The sequence below is a fragment of the Dama dama genome, chromosome 10 (genome assembly GCF_033118175.1).
Source record: "Dama dama isolate Ldn47 chromosome 10, ASM3311817v1, whole genome shotgun sequence".
Classification (NCBI taxonomy): Eukaryota; Metazoa; Chordata; class Mammalia; order Artiodactyla; family Cervidae; genus Dama; species Dama dama.
In genome coordinates this window covers 1,713,562-1,733,973 of record NC_083690.1, presented here as the reverse complement: position 1 = coordinate 1,733,973, position 20,412 = coordinate 1,713,562, and the positions used below count along the sequence as shown (strand labels likewise).

The following is a 20,412-nucleotide window of genomic DNA, read 5'->3' as shown; positions in this document are numbered from 1 at the left end:
AAAATTACACATTAACCAGATGGCTTAAGGAATATATGAGTTTCAGTTGAAATCATTTCTAGCTTGAAGGAGAAATTCTTCCAAATAGTGGTACTTTTCAGGTATGTTATGTGTAGAACTTTTTGTTAATAAGGAGTAAGTGGCCTTGCCAGAAAATACCTGAAACAAGCAAAACGGTGGCTTATACACCCATTTGGATAGTTCTTATTATTGGCTACTGGCAATGTTTATTTAAATGCTCTGTATTTTAAAAAAAACATTGACTAGATTTTCTCCTTGTTTCACCTTTGATGCGTTTGTGGAGGACACGGATAGAGTGTGACAGCGTGGTGAAAACTACTTTATTTTAATAGAAGGAAGGAAGGCTCATCTGAATTAGTAAACAAAAACCAAGAAAACCAAGTGTTAAAACTGTTTGTGTTCTGTGGTATTAAAGAATGCTATTACTCAGAGCTACTGACAGTGACTGGGATTTGATTATTGGCCTTTACTTAAAGGAAGAGAATTGTCCTCACATAGTTCAGGCTGTTTTAGTATTTGACTATGGCTGTGTTTTGGGCTCTTCACAAATAAATGGATACTTCTAAAGTGTTTTAAAGATAGCTTATTCTCTAGAGGGTCTGACAAAGCTCTTTGTCACCTACCCAGCACCACTGCAGATAGTTTGAATGTGTATCATTAGCATGATTTGCCTTCCAGTTGTAATCGATCTTAAATAATTGGTCAAATGCTTCTCGATTCCTAATTTGTCCCAGATTCTGTTCTCAGCAGCTGGAGGAGGAGCAGTAAGAATCTGTCACCTAGAGGAGCTTGCTTGCTTACTTAGGAGGGGGATACCAGGCAAGCAGTTGAGACCATGTAACGGGTGGTGAAACAGAGGTGTAAGTGTGCAGAAAGGTAGAAGTTTGGTGGTGTGGCTGCTGGCTGAGGTTTGCTGGAGGTCGATGGGGTCAAGCTTGCTGGGACAAGGAGGAGGAAGAAGCCACTGCAGGCAGAGAGCAGCATGCGCAAGGCAGCAGAGTGGCATGATGAGTGGCAGATAACATGTAGAGTAGAATGAATAAAACTGTGAGATGAGTGGAAAGTATTCTCTGAGGCTCTCCCTTGTGTAATATAGTGGCAGTCTTACTTAACCATGAAATTCTCAGAGCTGCTTTGTCTGTTTCTTGGCTGTGAGAGAATCTTAAAGCTATACCCTTTCATCCTCCAGATAAGGAAACTGAGGCTCAAAGAGATCTATGGCCTTCAGGTCACTAGTGATAGAGCAGCCCTGGCATGCCCAGCCTCTGATTCAAAAACGCTTGTTTCCTCACACTGTCTCCCAAACTAATACATTTATGATTGGCGTTCATTTACTGCAATGAAATGCTCTCACATCGATATTATATAAAGCATTGCATTTTATTGTAGTAAATGAATAGAAATAGAAATCTCCGCTGCATTTCATTGCTTAAGGAAGAAACACTGAAGTCCTTCTAAAAGCTTTCTCATTACTATAAAGGCAATTTGTAACAGGTGCTTTCCAGGTTCATTTGTGGGTCCGTTTTTAAGAGCAGCAGTTTATACCACATTTCTCAGATCTTGCCTGTGGAAGTTAGAGTACAGAGGTTTCCCATGGAGCTGCCCGTGATGCAACACTCAGCAGTTCATGGAGTATAAGGAAAATCTTAATGCTTTATCGTTTGACATTTTAACCAAGGAAAAAACACACTTTTATAGGTTTAACTTACTGTGACATTTTCTCCTATCTTCCTTCCCCTTCAGGTTTCTTCAGGGCAGCTTACTAAAAAGTATAGCTCATGCCCAACCGTATTTCTAGATGACAGCACAGTCAGCCAGCCTAATCTTAGAACCACAATAAAATGGTGAGTACAGCTAGGTTGCCAAGGCTGAGTGGCAGACCCCCTTCATGCTGAAAGCATCCTCGCCATACATAATTTCATTCGTTTGGTTTGTCCTTTTCAGTGATCAGGTTAAGAAACTGGTGTCAACTCTATGTTGGTTTCAAGGACCTCTCAATATGAGTCTTCCGTTTCCATGTTAATCATAGAGTACATGATAGAAGGGAAAGTCAGTTAGCAAGTGAGAAATCCCAGGAAAAATGTAAACCTCATTTGATTCATTTCTATTGTTAAGACAATGTTGAACATAATGAGAAACAGAGGTACCTGTTTATTGTATGTTTCTAGAAAAAAATTATTTCTTTATGAGTTGGGAGAGCCCTACAACTATGTAGACTAGTTTGGAAGCTACCATTAGAAGAAGGAACAGCTTGTCCCCTACTGGCACTGAAGTGAATCTGCAGTTACATTTAACTGGACTTGGTCAGATTTATCCCACTGTGCATTTTTTTCCTGTAGTATTTCTGTAGGAAATTTTACTTCTCCTTCCTCTCCCCCAAAGAGGGGGAAAATATATCAAAACCGTTTTAAGGGGCATACTCTCAAGCTTAATTTCTCCATAGATGAAATTTGTTCAACTGAGATTTTAACTTAATAGACACTTTTAATTTTTGTTTTTGTTTTTTTTTTTTAATTTTTGTTTATATATGTGTATCTCTAACACACTGTATCAATCAAAGCAGAGAACAAAAAAAGAGATGAAGTTTCAGAAAGAAGGCTGTGGCTAGGCTTATACTTAAGAAGACACGAACAGTGTTACAATGATGAAAACTATTCCTCAACTTCTGGAAGCCCCTCATAGTCCACAATTGGAGATGCACAGTCCAAAACGCCCTAATCATGGGAATGTTCAAGTTTATTTAAGAGAGAGAATTAAAAACCAAACAGGATGCAGACCTTCCTACCTCCCTTGGGGTTGTCCATGGAACATTAGCTAATGTCTTCTTAGCATATGAATGTTGACTTTCCAGAACAGTTTGGGAAATGCTACTTGAAAATATTAGTATCCTTATCATTAATTTTACTTTTCTGTCTTAAAAATATAATTAGCTTATAAATTTAATTTAATTTTTAATGTGCAAGGCTTTTTATTTTTTAGCTATTTAAATGATCAGTAACTGCTAACTTTAATTAAAAACAACCAGTTCACAATCATAATAATGTAACTTTCTTATAATATTAGTTTCGGTCAAATCGTATTTCAACAAAAACTGAGCCCCATTGCTCTTTAAAGTCCTGAGTTTTGGCACTTCTCTCATAATCACTGAATGTTTTTATTCAGCCAAGACTCTAAATCTGTGGGTTAAAAACTACTCTCACTGTGGCTAGACTCACAGCTTCTTTTGAATTCAGAAGAGCGTGATGTTCCAGTATATAATTCAGAAGTAGTTTTAAAGATTAACCTTGCTCAGACAAGTAGGTTTCATGCTTTTTATTCTCAACCTAGTCTTAGTGTTTGGAAATACAGTAAATTTTTTTCTCATTAAGTTTTAAAAATGACCATTCACATTCATTATTGATGAAATAAAGGTTTACTGAGAAAATTAATAGGGCAAATTGGCTTTTAGGAATGATTTTGAAAACTACGATGGGATTAGTTTTCATTTGGGGTAGGTGAGCCTTATTAGAATCACTTATGCAACTTTTTCAAGATGTATGTCTCTGAACACATACATGAATTCCACCTTTCCTCCCTGCCCTCAAGACACAGTCTGTGGGTCTATCTGCCTCTCTGTCCCTGTGTCTCTTTCTCTCTCACACACACACCCCTTTTGACAAGCTGAGGAATGATGTGTGAGGCATGATTTCATAGACAAAAGCATCCTGAGAGATTCTGATCTTAACCCTGACTCATTCATCCCTAGACTTGGCTGCACGTTGCAGTCACCTGGGGAGCTTTAAATACAATCCTGTTGCCCAGGTCGTACCTAATGCAGTTAAATCAGAACATTTTGAAGCAGAAGCCAGGCAGTGTTTAAAGCGTCCCGGGTAATCCAGTGTGCAGCTGACCTTGGGAACCACTCTCTGCTTTGAGGGTAGGAGAAAGAGAGCTACTTCTGATAATTGGTGGGACCTTGAGTAAGTCAATTTTAAGCCTTGATTCTCTTATTTGTAAAATGGGTTAAGTATCATATTAGGTCCAGTTGCCCTTTTTATCATGTAACTTTTAATTCTGTGACTTTAAAATCAATTTGAAGAAACTTTGAAGCACTGTAGGAGTATCCATCTTTGATGCTAACAGTGTTACAGGCCTTTCTGCAAATGCTAAGATTCTATAGACGAGTTACAAAATTCAGATTTGCCTTCTCTCTATTAATAATTTTGAGTTTCATTTTAGATACTGAGAACAAAGGGAAGCAAATAACTTAACCAGAGAACCCCTTAATTGCCTAATACACAGCATCTGTGAATAACTTAGGGCTATATTAATGTAAAAACTATCTGAGGACTTGTACCTGTTGGTTAGTTAATACCTTATTTTAAATAATGTGGAAATACCTGTCATTAATAGTGTACTGTGCTGTATTGTGCTGCCTTATTAGCAGTGCTTATTTCAGGATAACTAGGCCTATCATCAATTTTGTGACTATAAAATTTTGCTATTAAATTTTCTAATAATTATGTGTGAAAGTGATTTTAAATCCATTTTATTTGATATGGAGTCCTCGTATTACTTACTTTTAGAGAAATAATGGAAAATAGATGTGTTAGGGGGAATACCGAACTGAATCAACTGAAATGCAGTGCCTAACAAAAAGCCACAAACACAAAATCTGTATGGCTTAAATTTAACCATGTGGATAGATGATGTAACTTGTATGGGATGAAAGATTCTGTGCATAGAAGGACAAATGACCGGGGACATATATAGTAATTTATATATTATGATAATCAACCCAAACATGTCTTCTAAGAGCACATCTATATTTTGGGTCTCCTAATTTTGCTAAAAGCCAAAGAACCTAAAACATGGGGGATACCACCTATGGGTACTGCTCTGAATTAGGGTGTGTGGGGGCCACCGGGCATCTGGATGGTCTTACCTCTCTGCCAACCCTTTAAAATGTCTTCAGGCCTAATGTGATAAAAACCAATTATTACAATATTTTTTTTCCCTCCACAGTGTGATCTTAGCAATATATTACCACATAAAGAACAGGTGAGCTCTTTTAAAACCTGTCTTGTTATTCCAGCTAATTAATTTACACAGTATCAAGTTTAGTGTTAATAACAATAGACAGTATTAGAGTAAGCTTTTACTGTCAGAGTGCTTTCATTACAGTATTGAAGTGAATCATTTATTTTTATTTTGGGACTCTTAATTCTTTAAGTTTTATGTGGTTTATATGGATATTTACTGTATTAGAAATTGAAATTTAAAATTTAAAAAATTAAATCCACTGTATGTTAAAGCAGGCTTTCCTTAGCACTGCTGAAGTTTTGAGCTGGATGAGGCTTTGGTGTGGGGTGCCACCCTGTGTGTCGCAGAGTATTTAGCAGCACCCCGGCCTCTGCTCTGTAGGTGCAAGTAAGGTGTTCTGCTTCTCTCCACATTAGGACAGGAAAACTGTCTCCTGAGGGATGAGATCACCATCTGACTGGGGACCCCAGTGTTTAATATAAGTCATTTTTTTAATGAAAAATAACCATTTCCCACAACAAAATAGTGGAGAGGATAGTATCTCATTAATAGGAGACAGTTGATTCTCATGTCAACATTGTCTGCAGTCGTTTGCTTTGAAGAAGCAATATGAAGATCCAGCTACATGCAGACATATAGTTGGGAAAAGGTGAATTTTTAAAGCCTTGAGATAATTGGACATATTCTTTGATACTGTCCCCAAAATCCACATGTGCCAGTTTATTAAATTAGTTAAGATGGAGTTCCAAGTCATTATCAGTGAACTTGAGGTAGATACTATGTTAAATTAATGCCCATTGATCTGTCATGCATACTGAGTGGATCTTTTTATCTGTACATGATTTTATAATAATTATACATTGTCATTTGCCAAGTATTGGTTCACTTGTCTTCAGACAGTGTCAAAAACTCACTCTTGTTAGTATCACTACCAGTCTTATCGGAAAAGTCTTTAAGTATTGATAAATCAAGCTCACCATAAATAACACACTGGAAGGTACAAATTTTCCAAAAATGCTAATGTTTTTAGCTTGATGGTTTGAATTTTATCATTGGCAACAAATAGTTTAGAGTTTTCTTTGAAGTGACAGGCTCACTTTGTTCATTTTTCAAAAAATGACTGTCAATTGGTGTTTCATGAAAAAAGTGGTTTAAATATGATGTTCTAGGGGGAAAAAAGTGACTTGGTTCCCAGTAAGTTACAAGTGCTCTTCCTTGGCACGGCCATATTTCAGTACATACAAGTGCTTAATGCATCCTTTCTGCTTACTCAGAGTATGAAGAAGAAGAGTACAGGTTTAAGAACACTTAATTTTTACTCTTTCATCATGGATGTTCTTAAGTGAAGCAGATTTTTTACATTCATTTGGCCAGGAATAAGTGAATGACTTCTAATTTAGTTTCATACCACTGCCTTGATTCACACTCAGAAATGAGCAATTTTACCCACTTTTGCTTTTATACAATCATAGTTAAGTGTCAAACAGTGTAGAGGCAGGTGATGTCTTGGTATTCTTATAAAAAAAGTTTTGACCTCTTGGACTTACAGGATTTCTGAAGAGGGGCCAGGGGAGATTCCCAGAGGCCTATAGACCACATTTGCAGAACTGCTGTTTAAATGGGCACAGTGTAGTAGTGTGGTGGAATTTAAAAGAAAAAGCCTGGTCTCTCTTAAAAGACAATTAAAATTTTAACTCAAACTATTTAAAAGAGACAAGAAGAAATAAACAATAAGAATATAATATGAAGAACAAAAGGGGGTGGAGACAAGAAAAAATCATGAGTCTGATATTTACATTCATTGAAGTTAGAAGACTTTATTGCCCACTACTACCACTTTATAAAATGTTCTTGTATATTCCATTGTGAGGTTAGTGAAGTGGAAATGTATTGGTCTACAAACATTGCCTGTTAGAAGGGGTCTGTGTGGGTAAAGGCAGCTCTGGCTGGTTGTAGAAGAGATTTCATGCAACTTGGTGTGCTGAGTATAAAATAGGTCAGAAAACCTTTCTAAGGGCAGAATCCAGGAGAATATGTAAAACTGTTTGCTTTATTAAGGTTAAGCTTCCTCTACTCCTCTCTCTACTTTTAGCAGATGTTTTACTAAGCTAGTAACTCCTGAATTAATTTTTAAAATACACATTCTTATTTTATAGAGATGCCAATAGGTCCTTGGACATTTTTGATGAGAGATCACATCCACTCACAGTAAGTGTCACTTTTATTGAAGGTGTATTTTTCTCTTATTACAGTTGTGTTTATTTCATGCTGATTTGCTTTGAAGTTAATTACTAGAAGAAAATTATTGCCTCCAGCTCAAAGCCAAGATTGTCTTCCTTTAAGTCTTCTTCCCCCACCCCATATTATGTCAAGTAATTTTACCAAAAGCATGTTGTGTCAGGGATGTGACTGATAAGAACCAAGTTATGCTTTGTATGACGAATGAGCAGGTAAGTAAACATACCCAAGTAACAGAAAATGTAGGTTTTTAAAGGATGATTTTCCATAGCATCACACAATAGAAACATTTCCTAACACATATGTAAGACCTCTAAGGAGAAAATTTAAAAACTGTTTAAATTTTAAACTAATTAAAATGACAGGGTTTAAAAACTCACTTCTTCAGGTGCTCAGTAGACACATGTGGCTGGTGACCGCTGTGTAAGAGAGCACACTCTTAGAGCCTCTGGTTACAGGACACTGGAAAGGTGTTTTCATAGTTGACTGCAGAAAAGTATGATGACGTACAATGATCAGCAAGACTTTGAGCCTAAAAAGAGTTTGCATTTGGTTAGAATTCTTTGGGGAAGAAGGTGAAAATACATTTTCTGAGGTTGTGCTTGCATTTTTCTTTAATGAATGGTAGTGAGTATTGAATCACTATGGTACTTTAGGATCCAATTGTTTATATTTAAAAGACTACAAGATATGTCACCTAGTCAAAATTATTTTAAGTAGCACGTGGGTCCACGTGTGAAGATTGCTATCTTGAGGGTACTTTTAAGTATTTTTCTTCAGTGGATCCTTAACATTGTGTTTTTTCTTCTTTTAGCGAGAAAGGGTTCCGGAGGAGTACTTTCAGCATGATCCTGAACACAAATTCATTTACAGATTTGTTCATACTCTTTTCAGTGCCGCCCAGCTGACTGCTGAATGTGCAGTAGTGACTTTGGTAATATATTTTTCTCTTAATAGAAGCATCTCTAGAAATTTTTTTCTTATACAGAAGGTATGGGCCTGTTTTTCAAATGAAAGTAGGTTCCTGAAATGATCATCAGAACTTTATTAAAGAGAAATGTATCAAAAAGAATTAAAACATGCAGATTTGAGCTTTAGTAATCATCATGATTTAAAATGTTGCCATTGCTTTTCTCATCACAAAACAGTTGATGTTAGAGGCAGCAGGAGAGACTTCTGGTTTCTCCTTCCACACCTCAGGATGCATGCACACACAGTGCACACAGGTACACACCGGCAAAGTGTGCTGGGTGGTAGGATGGAGGCGATCACTGAACTTCCTGGCCCACGGCAGGTGTAGATTCAGTGTGTTTCTGAGTCTCAGGCTGTGTTGCCTAGGCAGTGTGATGTGTGTCTTGATTGAGACCGACTGCCTTCACCTCCCTGACCTTGGACGACAGTGTTAACCATCTCTACTGTCCCCTGGTGCCTGCGTGTGAAGGTACCCAGGACTGGGGTGTCAGCAGTGCTTGGAAAGGCTTTACTCAGGTTAGCCTGCCGAGCTCCAGCTATGTGAGGACCTTTCTGTCATCCATACTGAATTCCTATGGTAAGATTTTATCATTTGAATAATACATCATATTCAGCTGAGAGGTAGTTGGGATTGCCCAACTCCTCCCTATAGCAAACCTATAGGGGAAAGTCAGCTGCATGGTCTGAAGGGAGGGCCTGCGTCCACCGCTGCCTGCGCCCCTGCAGGCAGAGTGTAGGAGAGGAGGCTTCCCCCCAGTGGGCCCCGGGTCAGACGCAGGCCTCTTCTTGGAGCTGCGAGCCAGTTACAGTGCTCAGTTCGCATGTGCCTGAGAGAGGCAGGAGTGGCGCGGGCACGTGGCGAGCTGGGGAATGCAGGCAGGAGAGGGTGTGGGGGTTGGAAGAGGGGCATTTCTTTGTAGACAAGTGAAGCCCGATGGACCTGTGAGACAGCACAGTGACCGTGTCTAGCAGTCATTTGACTGTACGGGATTGGAGCCCGAAGCTGAGCGAGAGGCAGGGAATTACGTGTAGCTGTTCAAATGCAGAGAAAGTACGTTAAATAAAAGTTGAGGAGAAGATAGATCTGTGGGGACTGTCAGCACTTACAGGACACATCCCCAGAGGAGTGGCCAGTCGGAGTGGTAGGAAACCCAGGAGAGAATCAGAAGAGCTGCCAGGAGAGCTTGAAGAAGGAGAGCATGGTGCACGTGCTGAGTGCTGCCAAGGAGCTCCTTAGGGCATAAATAGGCACCAAATGCCTGCCCGTGTCACGGTTCTCAGTGCTGGGCATAGAGGAGAGTTCTTGCCTTTCTGAGGTAAGTAGAGCAGACATAAGGGTTTTGTGTTTCTCTAGTTTTTATGGAGTATGGTTCATTTACAGTGTGTGTAAGTATCGGGTGTACCACAGAGTGTAAGACTTTTAAAAATGAGTATTTTTAAAAAGATGACTGTTTGAAGTAGTAGTGAAAGCTAGAAAGAGAAAGCAAGGTAAAGGGATGGAGAGATTAGAGGGGCTTCCCTGGTGGCTCAGACAGGAAGCAGTCTGCCTGCAGTGCAGGAGACCTGGGTTCCATCCCTGGTTTGGGAAGATCCCCTGGAGAAGGGAGTGGCAACCCACTGCAGTATTCTTGCCTGGAGAATTCCCCATGGACAGAGGAGCCAGACGGGTCCATGGGGTCACAGAGTCAGACACGACTGAGCGACTTAAGGCATGCACGCTAGAAAGACCAGAAGAGCCTCTTTACAGAGGTGAGATCTGAACCAGGACCTGGCTGGACTGAGGAAGATGAGGGGCCGATAGCACAGGCGGGGGGCAGAGCACGAGGCGCAGACAGGAGCGGGTTCTGTGCTGAGGGATCAGCAAGGCGCCGCTGTGATCAGAGTAGGGAATGAGGGAAGGCACAGGCGATGAGGGCACAGAAGGACGATGGCATCTCACACAGGGCCTCGTAGCTAGCAGGCCACAGAAGTGACCTGTTTGATGGGAGAGCCCTGGCAGATGTTGGGCAGGCCTGTGAAGTGCACTTAATCTGAGAGGCTCTCCTGGCTGCTCTGGGGAGAACAGACTGTGGTTGGCGGTCAGTGGAAGCAGAGAAGTTAGGAGGCAATGGCAGTGATAGAAGCCAGAAGTGTCGGACAGAAGAGCAGAGCCGGCAGGTGACCAGTGAAAGTGGAGATAAGAATTCCCAACAGATGGTAGTGAGATAACTCAAGTGGAGGTCTTCGGTCCCAGCAGCCAGGCGTGTGGCAGTGTCTCTCAGCTCTGAGGGCAGGCCTGGGGAGTGGGGTGCTGTGATGAAGAGTGCTGGCTGTTTGTCATGAAGGCAGCAGTGACCATGCCTCAGTAGTTTCAGTGGGGCAGTGGCGGCCAGGGGCAGACTAAATGGGCTAAGGAGAGAATGGGTCATGAGGAGCCAGTGTCAGAACATTTCCTGAAGGAAGTGTTCTAAGGGGTGGTGCCGGATGGGCTGAGAACATGTAAGAGAACATTGGAGAAAATCTCTGACAGAGAAGGGGGGTTGTTCAAGAAGAGATGAATTGTGGGAACAGTGTTCTGCAGAAATGAGAGGTGGGACTGACTTCATTCATAGAAGAGTTAGCTTCAGGGAAAAGAAAGAGATGTCACTTCCACTGAGACAGGAGGGCAAGTGGTGTAAATGAGACCAGGTTTGCCTCTAGTGAAGCTGAGAGGAAGCTGAGGGACTGCCCCTAAGGTTGAACTGCCTCTGTCAGTGCCATAATACAGCAGAGGGGCGGACCCTGTGGGAGACTCATTCTTAGAGAGTACTGGCGCATGCGGAGTTCTCTGGGGAGTGGGGGGCAGAAGTTCACTAAGGGTATATAATCTCAGTAACCGTGTTTGAAACACAATTGAGTTTGGAGAGCTTTGGCAGATCGGAGCTGTCAGTCTGATAATGGGACATTTTTCTTTTTGTCCAATGGCATATATTTTCTTCTGCAGAGGTAACACCATCACAACTTATGTCTTTAATCTTTACTCAGCTGTTAACTTGGTCTGGTTCTTTATAGAATAGCCATTTGACACATATAAAAGAAGCCATGAAGTCATCCCACAAACTACCTGGCTGATTTAGAGGAGCCCCAGGGATTCAGACACCGGCAGCTCTTAACCACCTTAGAACCAAACAAATTGACCAAGTTGCAGAATATGTAAGACCAATGAGTTGTGAAATAATGGAGATGTGAAAAATTCGGGTATGAACAAAGAGCTCTTCTGTGCATGAATCTTCCCTAAAAAGGCACTAAATGGAAAGCACAGCTGCTTTGTGCTGCCTGTCCTGCGTGGCACAGCAGGGAGGCTCCTTGACCTGGGAGGCTCTCTTGACCACCAGTTATTATCTTCGAGTTCACCCTCTGAAGAGAAGATAAAGAACTGCTCAGTCTTACCAGAGTTTTACATACTCAAGCTTTATGTAAAATTGCCACGTACCCACCACCAGTATGGTAGGTACATTGCACACGGTAGGCACTCAAGCATTTACTGAACGGTTGAATCGATGCTGGGCTATACGTGCTGCCTTTTACAAGTGGAAAGGTAATGACACAATGCCTGTCTTTAGAATGCTGAGATGTCCTTTCATTCCTGCGACCAAAATTGGGTTGGAAATTCACATGGGCAGAGTAGAAATACCAGACTGAGAAATATTTGCCTTACAACTGTGACCTGGCCTTTGGCCTTGGCTGGCCGAGCAAAAGTCTCTGTAGAACCAAAGAATAAAAGACATGTTAAAAACAGATGAAACCTGTCATTCCTAACAATTCTATCACGGCCCTTAAACTGAACTAAAATCAAAGGTCAGTCCTCTACTTTTGCAGGTTTACTTAGAAAGGCTTTTAACTTATGCTGAGATCGACGTTTGCCCCACTAACTGGAAAAGAATTGTTTTGGGAGCCGTCCTTCATGCCTCCAAGGTCTGGGACGATCAGGCTGTTTGGAATGTGGACTGCTGCCAGATCGTAAAGGACATGACAGTTGAGGACATGTGAGTGTGTAAGGTTGCGGTGAACTGTCTAACAATTTCCAGTACCTTATTTGCTCCCATAAAGTTTACAGCCTAAGAAATGTTACAGTTTAAGAAAGGTTACCTTGCGCAGAGAGCTGAACTAGGTATAAATATAAAATTAGACCTCTTTCTGTCTAGCTGTAGTGTAACCATTTGTATTTCCCATCATTAATTAGTTAAATCTTGGTGTGTTACTGTTGTAATATTCTGCTTGATAAATTGAAATTACTTTTCTGGTGGTTTTTGCCATTTTACAAGCTCACTACCAGAACAACATGATGCAGTAAAGAACTTCACGTCTTTCTTAAAGCTGTCTACCAGGTCCAGTCTGTTTTTAAGAGACACATGTCTGGCCTTGGAAGTTAAGTGGTCACTGCTGAGGTCTTAGCACCTCCAGACTACTGAGGTTATAACTTCAGCTTGAGTCACACATTGTATGTTTGTTTTTGCAGCTCTTTTCTTCTTTTGTAATCTGAGGTTGTGTCTAAGGTTCTGTTGTTACAGAAACCATGATGTACGGATGACCAAATAGAAAGGTTTCAGATCTCTGTGTTCTGTCTCCTCCACTGTCAGGAGTGTTCCTCATGTTTAGAAGTAGGTCTGCTGAGTTAGGAAACTCCTTTGTCTCAGGTAGCCCAGGAAGTGTCAGTGGGCCTCACCCGGGGCACTCAGCAACCACAGTGGTACTTGGTGGGGCCTCGAGTTAACTTGGGGGGTTCCTCACAGATGGCATGCTCCCATGGGCGTGAAACATCAGGCTTGCTGTCTGGCTGCAGGGAAGGGCCCCGAGGGTGGGAGGCAGCAGGAACCAGAGAGGTATTTGCAGCAGACTCTAGAAGTGCTCACTTGACAGGAAAAATGTCCTTGTGGGTGGCATTTAGGAAAACGTAAAGGGGCACCTCTTTATTATAGTGAACAGCAGAGGACGATCAATGTCATGGCAGGCAGTAGCAAGAGTTTGTTTTTGTTACCTTTGCCCCTGACTCTTAATTCAGATTTACCAAAGTGCATATTTACAACTGAAGCAAAGAACCTTGTGACTAAGAGAAGGGACCAGTGATTGTTGGTAGCTGTCAAAGTGGCTTTTGGTGAAAATGTCCACTTTGATGATAAAAAGTGTCATGGTGATAATGCTGGTAGCCACCTTAGTGTTACGGCAGATAATTCGAGATAAGTAGAAGTACTTTTGGAATTTGTAGAAACTAAGGTGACATTGAGCACCACTATCATCCATCTTTAAACTGGTTCCTTGAAGGAAGGAAAATGTGTAATCATAAACACCAGGTCTGCCATGATGGCAGCTGAAATTTTCTCAGAACCTGCAGCTAAGCTAATGGGGGCTCTGGGTCCAGTTACAGCATCAGAGAACATGCAGGGAAGTGTGTGGATGTTCATAGATGTGAGCCCAATAGCACTGATGGCAGTGTCTAGCTACAGGAAGAAGCTAATTGTAAACAGCACTTTTCTGTGTACAACAGAATCACCAGGAGCTATGTTCGTAATAGGTTGCTTTTGTTTATGATCTTTGGAAACTGGAAAGCATTACAGCCAAGTGTTCAAGTCACATTTGTCTCATCCCCCTGCTGTTGGCTGCTATTTGTAATGGTCTCATTTTGAGTCTAAATTGAAAAATTGGCATCTATCAGCTTTTCCTTAAAAGTTTTCTAACATCCATGTATCTTGTTTGAATATATTGAGCAGCTGCTGTTCAGAAAATTTGCTGCACCTATAAATGGCATGCTCTTCAGTCATCTAGTCATTTAAAAAAAAAAACAACGCAGACGCGTATTCTGTAGTCCTAATGCCTTTTTCTTCAGTAAGTAAAGCTCTGTTAATAAACATGTTAATCCTATGAAGTACTGTATTTCCACACAATTAAAATGTATTAGTGGAAGAGAATATAAAAGGGATAGTGAAGTGCATTTATTCCCGTAGTAAATTAAGTCCTGATTAGCTGATTATCAAAACATTATCTGATTTACATTTCTATAGACTTATGGCCATATGAACAGGAAATTAATTTTGGAGGTAGGTTCAGTTAGGTTTAAAGTTCGGCAAATGAGAAACCTCATTTCTGCTCACACTCTGCTCTCCACGCAGGAGAACATCAAACATTTGATGACTTACCAATGGATAAAATATTAACACTTTAAAACCAGGAAACAAATATTTTGAAAAATAAGTCACTTTCATTTGTCTGGGTATTTATCATTTTTATATAATTAACTCTTTAAAGTGATTGCTGTGAAAGTGGTAAGACTTACTCTGATTTTATTTACTTAAACATTAGACAAGCTAATGACTGTGTATGGTCCCACAGGAAAGACCTGCTCCCAGGACCCTACTTTCCCACTTCATTGAATTTGCCGCCTGCGTGCCTATGCACCTTCTGTCCTAGTCAGGGCCGGCGGACGGAGCACAGGGGGAAGTGCTCCATCGGGGTCATTGCTCAGGTGCATTTAGTCTAGCCAAGACGTCTCCCCTTAATCCTACTGCCTCCCATAGCTTAAAAAGTGTATCCCATCCTGTCCCAGGAACACCTTCTGGTCCTACTGGGATTAAGAGGAACAGAAACTTGCATTCTGCCCTCTGCCACAGTCCCCTGCACTGGAGCGGGGGGAGGGGATTCCCTTTCGCATGGAGTGTAGCTTATTTATTTATTTATCTGAGATGAATCCTTGTTGCCTCAAGAGTCTTCTCCCCTCAGAGATAATAGCAGTGGCTCTCCATGGCCCCATTTGTTGCCATGGTGATGTGCCTACTCCTTTTGTTGGCGTGTCTCTACTTCAGTAAGCCCCTTCCTGTTATCAGTGAAAATGTCTGCAAGTTCTCCAGAGCTAATAAACAGCATACATCATTCCTTTCATCTGATGACTATAGCGGGGCCTTGTGAGTGAGCGTGGAGCATGAATGCACAGCTGCACTAATGGAACTCTGAAGAATGAGCCCCCGAGTCAGCAGCATGGGTGCATAAGAGGGCCGTAACCTCCCCCCCTTGTCCCAAACTCCAAGTGCCAGGACGCAGGAAGAACCACAAAGAGCTGTACCTTGTTTGAACATTAGTGTATTAATCCAGCTGGGGAGCCAATATTTGTTTCCAAACTGTATTTAGAGCTGTTGTGGCACAGAATGGCGTTTCTGAAGATAGCCCAGTTGACTAAAATTGTCCTATGTTGGTTTTGTCTTCTCCTCCCCCAGGAATGAGATGGAAAGGCACTTTCTGGAGCTCCTTCAGTTTAATATTAATGTTCCTGCCAGTGTTTATGCCAAATACCACTTTGACCTTTGCTCCTTAGCAGATGACAACAACCTGAGTTTTCTAATTGCTCCTCTTAGCAAAGAAAGAGCACAGAGCCTAGAGGTAAGACTGGGGATTCACTAACTGGGTTTTCTGTCAGCCACCAAAGCCAGCATCTGTGGCTGACTTAAACTACGCAGTGACTAACAGTTTGAAGAGCTTATTAACCCATTGGCATCTTATTCCCTGTGTCTTTTATGGGTTAGACAGAGATATCCCATTATTTGTTTTAAAAAAATTACAGATATCTCTTATGTAACCATAATTCAGAATATTTTAAATCAGATTTAATTGTTCTTAATGGTTTTCCATTTGAACCTCCACACTTACATATAACCATACAGGAATAATTTCTTATAATTGTATCCCTAATCATATGTACATTGATAATTACTTACCACTCTTAACTGCCTGAGCTTGTAGTGTGTGTTTGTGTGTATCACAGTTCAGCCCCATGAGTTTATTAGACCAGAAGCATCAGGGGCTAACCTGTGAGACCTATACTTGGAAATTATAATGTGGGTTCAGAAACTGGATGTAGAAAGTAGGTGGGTTTTTAATGGAAGTGGTAACAGACACGGGATGAAGGCATTTGTAGTAGTGGTTTGAAGAGTAATTTGAAGTCGTTTGTGATTTCTGGTGGGTATACAGCAGAATGTACAACTGAAATGAATACATATAAAGTTGACACTTTTTTGGTACCTTGGTACTTTAGAAATAAGACATTTTTCTACAATAATTTACATGTATGTGAAATAGCACCTTGTAGTGCTTCATCACTAGACCTTTCTTGCCTTCAACACACACCTACCTCATTAAAATGTTCTTAGTGTGTAGTAAATAAGGAAGACTGAACAGAAGTTGAATAGCTGGGTAAATACTGGTTTTGCTCAGGTGTGTTCATTATGCTTAAGGATCTGGTATGTAGGTAACATCATATTGCTGTTAGATGGGGCCTATTTTGGGAACCCAGTTTTTAAATATGTTCCTCCCTGCCCCAGGAATCTCATCATAGCCCTTGAAGAATATTATCTTAGGGAATCAGCAGTGTAGATATGAGCTATCCAAAGTAGCAGCAACTGTCAACCTAAATGAATGCAGAGGTGTGGCTTATCAATGCTGCTTTCTTTAAGGTTGGAACTTTTTTCCCCCAATTATACTTACGTTCTATCTGATTGACTTTCTTAGGCCATCTCCAGACTGTGTGAAGACAAATACAAAGACTTGGGCAGAGTTGCTGTGAGAAGGTCTTTCAGCGCTGATAATTTCATTGGTATTCAGCGCTCCAATGCCATCCTCTCATGAACAGAGAGAGGTGAGGGGTTGCAACATCATGAACCCCTGGTAACAAGGACTGGAGAAATACCACCTCTCCTGCTCAGAAACCAGCAAAGTTAGTATTTTCACCTAGAAGAAAGACACTGAATTCAAGAGACTTGCAGACAGCAAAAGTTATGGTCATAGGAAAAACTGGACCTTGTCAAGGCAACACACTCTTCTGTCCTTTTTAATGGAAACAGAGTTACAAAAACCACTCCAAAGCTAAAAGCTCCCAACCCACCCACAGATACTTGCTTACTGTGTAGGCCGATAACTGTGAACTATGTGAGGTTTTTCTAATAGTTTAAATTTTTAGACTTTAAAGACACTAACTGTATAACTTTTACTTTTTCCTATTTTTCTCGCCCACATTGCTGCATATTCCTTTAGAATCAATGCAGTATTGCCGTTCAAACACGGGACTCCTGACGACTCATAAAGCCACTTAGGAACAGACTGCTGTAGCATTGTTAGGTTTTGAAGGATTCTTCCTCCCTATTTCATTGAAGCTGCTAGTCATTTTTGGCAATCAGTTTAAACCAAAAAGCTGCTGAATAACACTTGTCATTCAGTTTTTTTTGCAAGCACTACTTATTAGCATATTAGCATGTTTGGGATCATAAGCAGAGAAAGTATGTTGTTACCTACTTCTATTGGGTCCGAGCTGCGTTTCTTGTTAACGCTAATGGTGCTTCTCATTTTCTGATGATTTTCCTCTTTGTTAAATACTTGTATTAAAGGATATTTTCATAATTCTAGCCAACCTGTTAGTCCAGGAATAAGCAGATAGTGAAATAGAAGGTGTCCCAAAAGTCTTGGTGCAATTTTAAGCTTTAATACAGTGTGCTTGGACACTCCAGGACACTGCCGCAGAAGTATAAATGCTACAGACGCAAAATGTGACTTGAAAGTTTACTTGAATTTCTTCTAAACTCATTTGGTTTTGTAAATCTTAGATGTTAAGCTTTTAATTTGATTTTTTTGTTTCAGTCCCTCTTGAAGATGGCAAATAATAGGCTGAAACAAAAGGTTAAAATTAAGAGCTTAATGTTTAAAATTTACAAAACTAAATGAGTTTAGAAGAAATTCAAGTAAACTCTCAGGTGATGTTTTGTAAGTTTGTAGCATTTATATTTCTACAAGTATCAAAGCTTCAAATTGCACAAAGACTTCAGGAGGATAACTTGTATCTTTATAGACCTGGCCTCCTCTTTTTAAAATAGTCCTTTGCCTGGCTGGGCTGTTGATCAGCTTGAACACGGAAGTTTCTTTTTTCTAGGTTTGGTAAAGGAATAATGAACAATAGCATTAGTTCTCGGTAATAAACTGAAAGGAACTGGACCCTAGTAGTAGTGACAGGAAAGTAAGCGACATGAAACAGCTTTTCTGTTCTGCGTGTTAACCTGGCTGTAGGTGTGTCACTTCAAGTTGTTACTTGAGGAAAGATAAATCTTAGGAACCCTTACCTCAGGCTTTTTAAAACACAGGGTACCGCTTAGCCACCAGGAAGCCCATTAAAAGACAGGAAGGTCCAGTAATCAGTCTTTTAGGAAATTGGTAATGATGTCACCTAAACTTGAAACATTAAAAAAAAAAGTGTTCTCAACTATGTAAAATCTTTCTCCTACCTTCTCAAACATAATCCTAGGAATTTTGCCTGTAAACAAAGCATTTCTGGGCTAGAAATACTTTCTCTCTTTATAGCAAGGCTTCACATTATATTGAGTGCCACAGGTTCCATCATTTTTAAAGGACAGAGACATAAATGATAAATAATGGATATAAAATATTACAGTCTACCACCTCAAAAAATGTTGTTTATGGAGCTTGGAGATTCAAGTATCGATTGCAGTTTTATTTTGAAAAGGATGCTACAACTTGTGTGGTTTTTCTTCCTCATGTTTATATTAAAAGAAAAGCTAATAAACTCTATTTTAATTAAAATACGTGGCTGTTGTGCATCTTCTCACTGCTCCCGTAACATCACGGCTCTGCTTAGCGCAAATGTTCTCAGTCCGCTCTGATAGGCAGGCCTGAAAGCATTTTCCGACTCCCCATTCAAAAGTTTCTTTGACCGTTGCCTTTAGTTAAGAGGCATTTATTTCTTCGGCTTATGTTCTTTTCAACCAGAAGATAATTTAGTACACTTAAAATCACTGGCTGTGGTGCTCAGTGGCATGGTGCGTTAGATGGCACTTTGGAATTGTGTGTTATTGTACCAACAGGGGAAAAAAGCACACTGGAAGATAAAAGGTAAAACACAGAAAGGAGTTACAGAAATACTGTTGAATCAGAACATGAGTTACTTGAGGATTTCAAGCCACTGAACAGGAGAGAAAATGGAATAAGAGGAAGTAGAACTGTTGTTATAAAGAGGGTGATGTTAAACAAGCCATGTGATGTACCAGGTCACCGTCAGGTTTCTCTAAGGCCCTGGTCACTGCACTCACGCAATACTCCATCACTCCTGATAGTACTGTTGTGTCTTCATCCACCTTCATTCACTACCTAAGGTCAGATCTTCTAACTTTGTTCTTGGTAAGTTGTTGATTAGGAGAAATAATCTGAATTAGTGCAGAAGGAGAGAAAAACTATGACAAATCACTAAGATAGTTTGTACCATGTAATAATATGCCAGTTACTAAGCAGAAATGCTGTCACAACTCGAGTGGTCAAAGGTTAAAAAAAAGTGGGGGTAGGAACACTGCTTGGACACGACTGTAGTTTGAAGACAAGTTAGAATCACTAAAAATTGCTCTTTCAGTGTTAATTCTAGAGACAATTACAGCCATTTTGATAAATGGAAAACTTAAAGGTTCTCATAAGTACTATAGGGCATGAAAACTAGCTCCTAGTAGGGGCAATAGGGTAGTGTTGAGATTTTATACCTAGGAAGAGTTTATTCCCTAAAGTACTAAGACTATAAAAGAATACCTCAACTCAAATTTATTTTCATTTTTAGTTTTTGGAATATACTGATCGTGCAATTTTAACTGGAATACTGTGAACTGAACTTTATAAGGACAAGACAAAGGTTTCAAATCTATGTTTGAACCAAATGAAATTGTCATTTTTCTACATTAAATTCACGTGGTTCACCCTAAGACAACTTAGGGCCCAGTGTTTCTGAGAAGTTTTTTCCATTCTGTATCAGATTCTATCATGACCCTATTCTATCACATCTAAAGTACCCTGTATGCCCATTACTGAAATTCAACATTACTAAATCCTGGTTTTATAACAACTCATGTTTCATTTGTTAGTTTTCCCATTTTATAAGATATACCATTACTTGATTTTTTAAAAGTGCTGATGAAGTCAGTATTTACTGGAAAATCATTCCCTCTATATTTCAGGTTATGCAATGTTTTGGGAAGTGTTTCCATACAGCATGTAGGTTACCTGAACTCTTTGATCACACAAGCCTTCTAACCACGTGTAGAGTGACTAGGACTGTTCCTCGCCCAGAAGCTGTGGTCTGTGAGTTCAGAGCTACTAGGTAAAGCACCTGATGGC

General features: G+C 40.2%; 1 protein-coding gene across 1 annotated transcript in view; it reads left to right on the top strand.

The window, feature by feature from the left end:
• LOC133063263 (cyclin-Y-like protein 1) overlaps positions 1 to 18,232 on the top strand; it is a 35,003-nt gene extending 16,771 nt beyond the window's left edge. The window contains exons 4-10 of the mRNA XM_061152378.1: positions 1,765 to 1,865; positions 5,026 to 5,061; positions 7,200 to 7,251; positions 8,096 to 8,215; positions 12,091 to 12,257; positions 15,477 to 15,639; positions 16,765 to 18,232. Coding sequence (XP_061008361.1) covers positions 1,765 to 1,865; positions 5,026 to 5,061; positions 7,200 to 7,251; positions 8,096 to 8,215; positions 12,091 to 12,257; positions 15,477 to 15,639; positions 16,765 to 16,881 — 756 coding nt within the window. The 3' untranslated portion in view covers positions 16,882 to 18,232. The remainder of the gene's footprint in view (positions 1 to 1,764; positions 1,866 to 5,025; positions 5,062 to 7,199; positions 7,252 to 8,095; positions 8,216 to 12,090; positions 12,258 to 15,476; positions 15,640 to 16,764) is intronic.
• Positions 18,233 to 20,412: the final 2,180 nt, after the last annotated feature.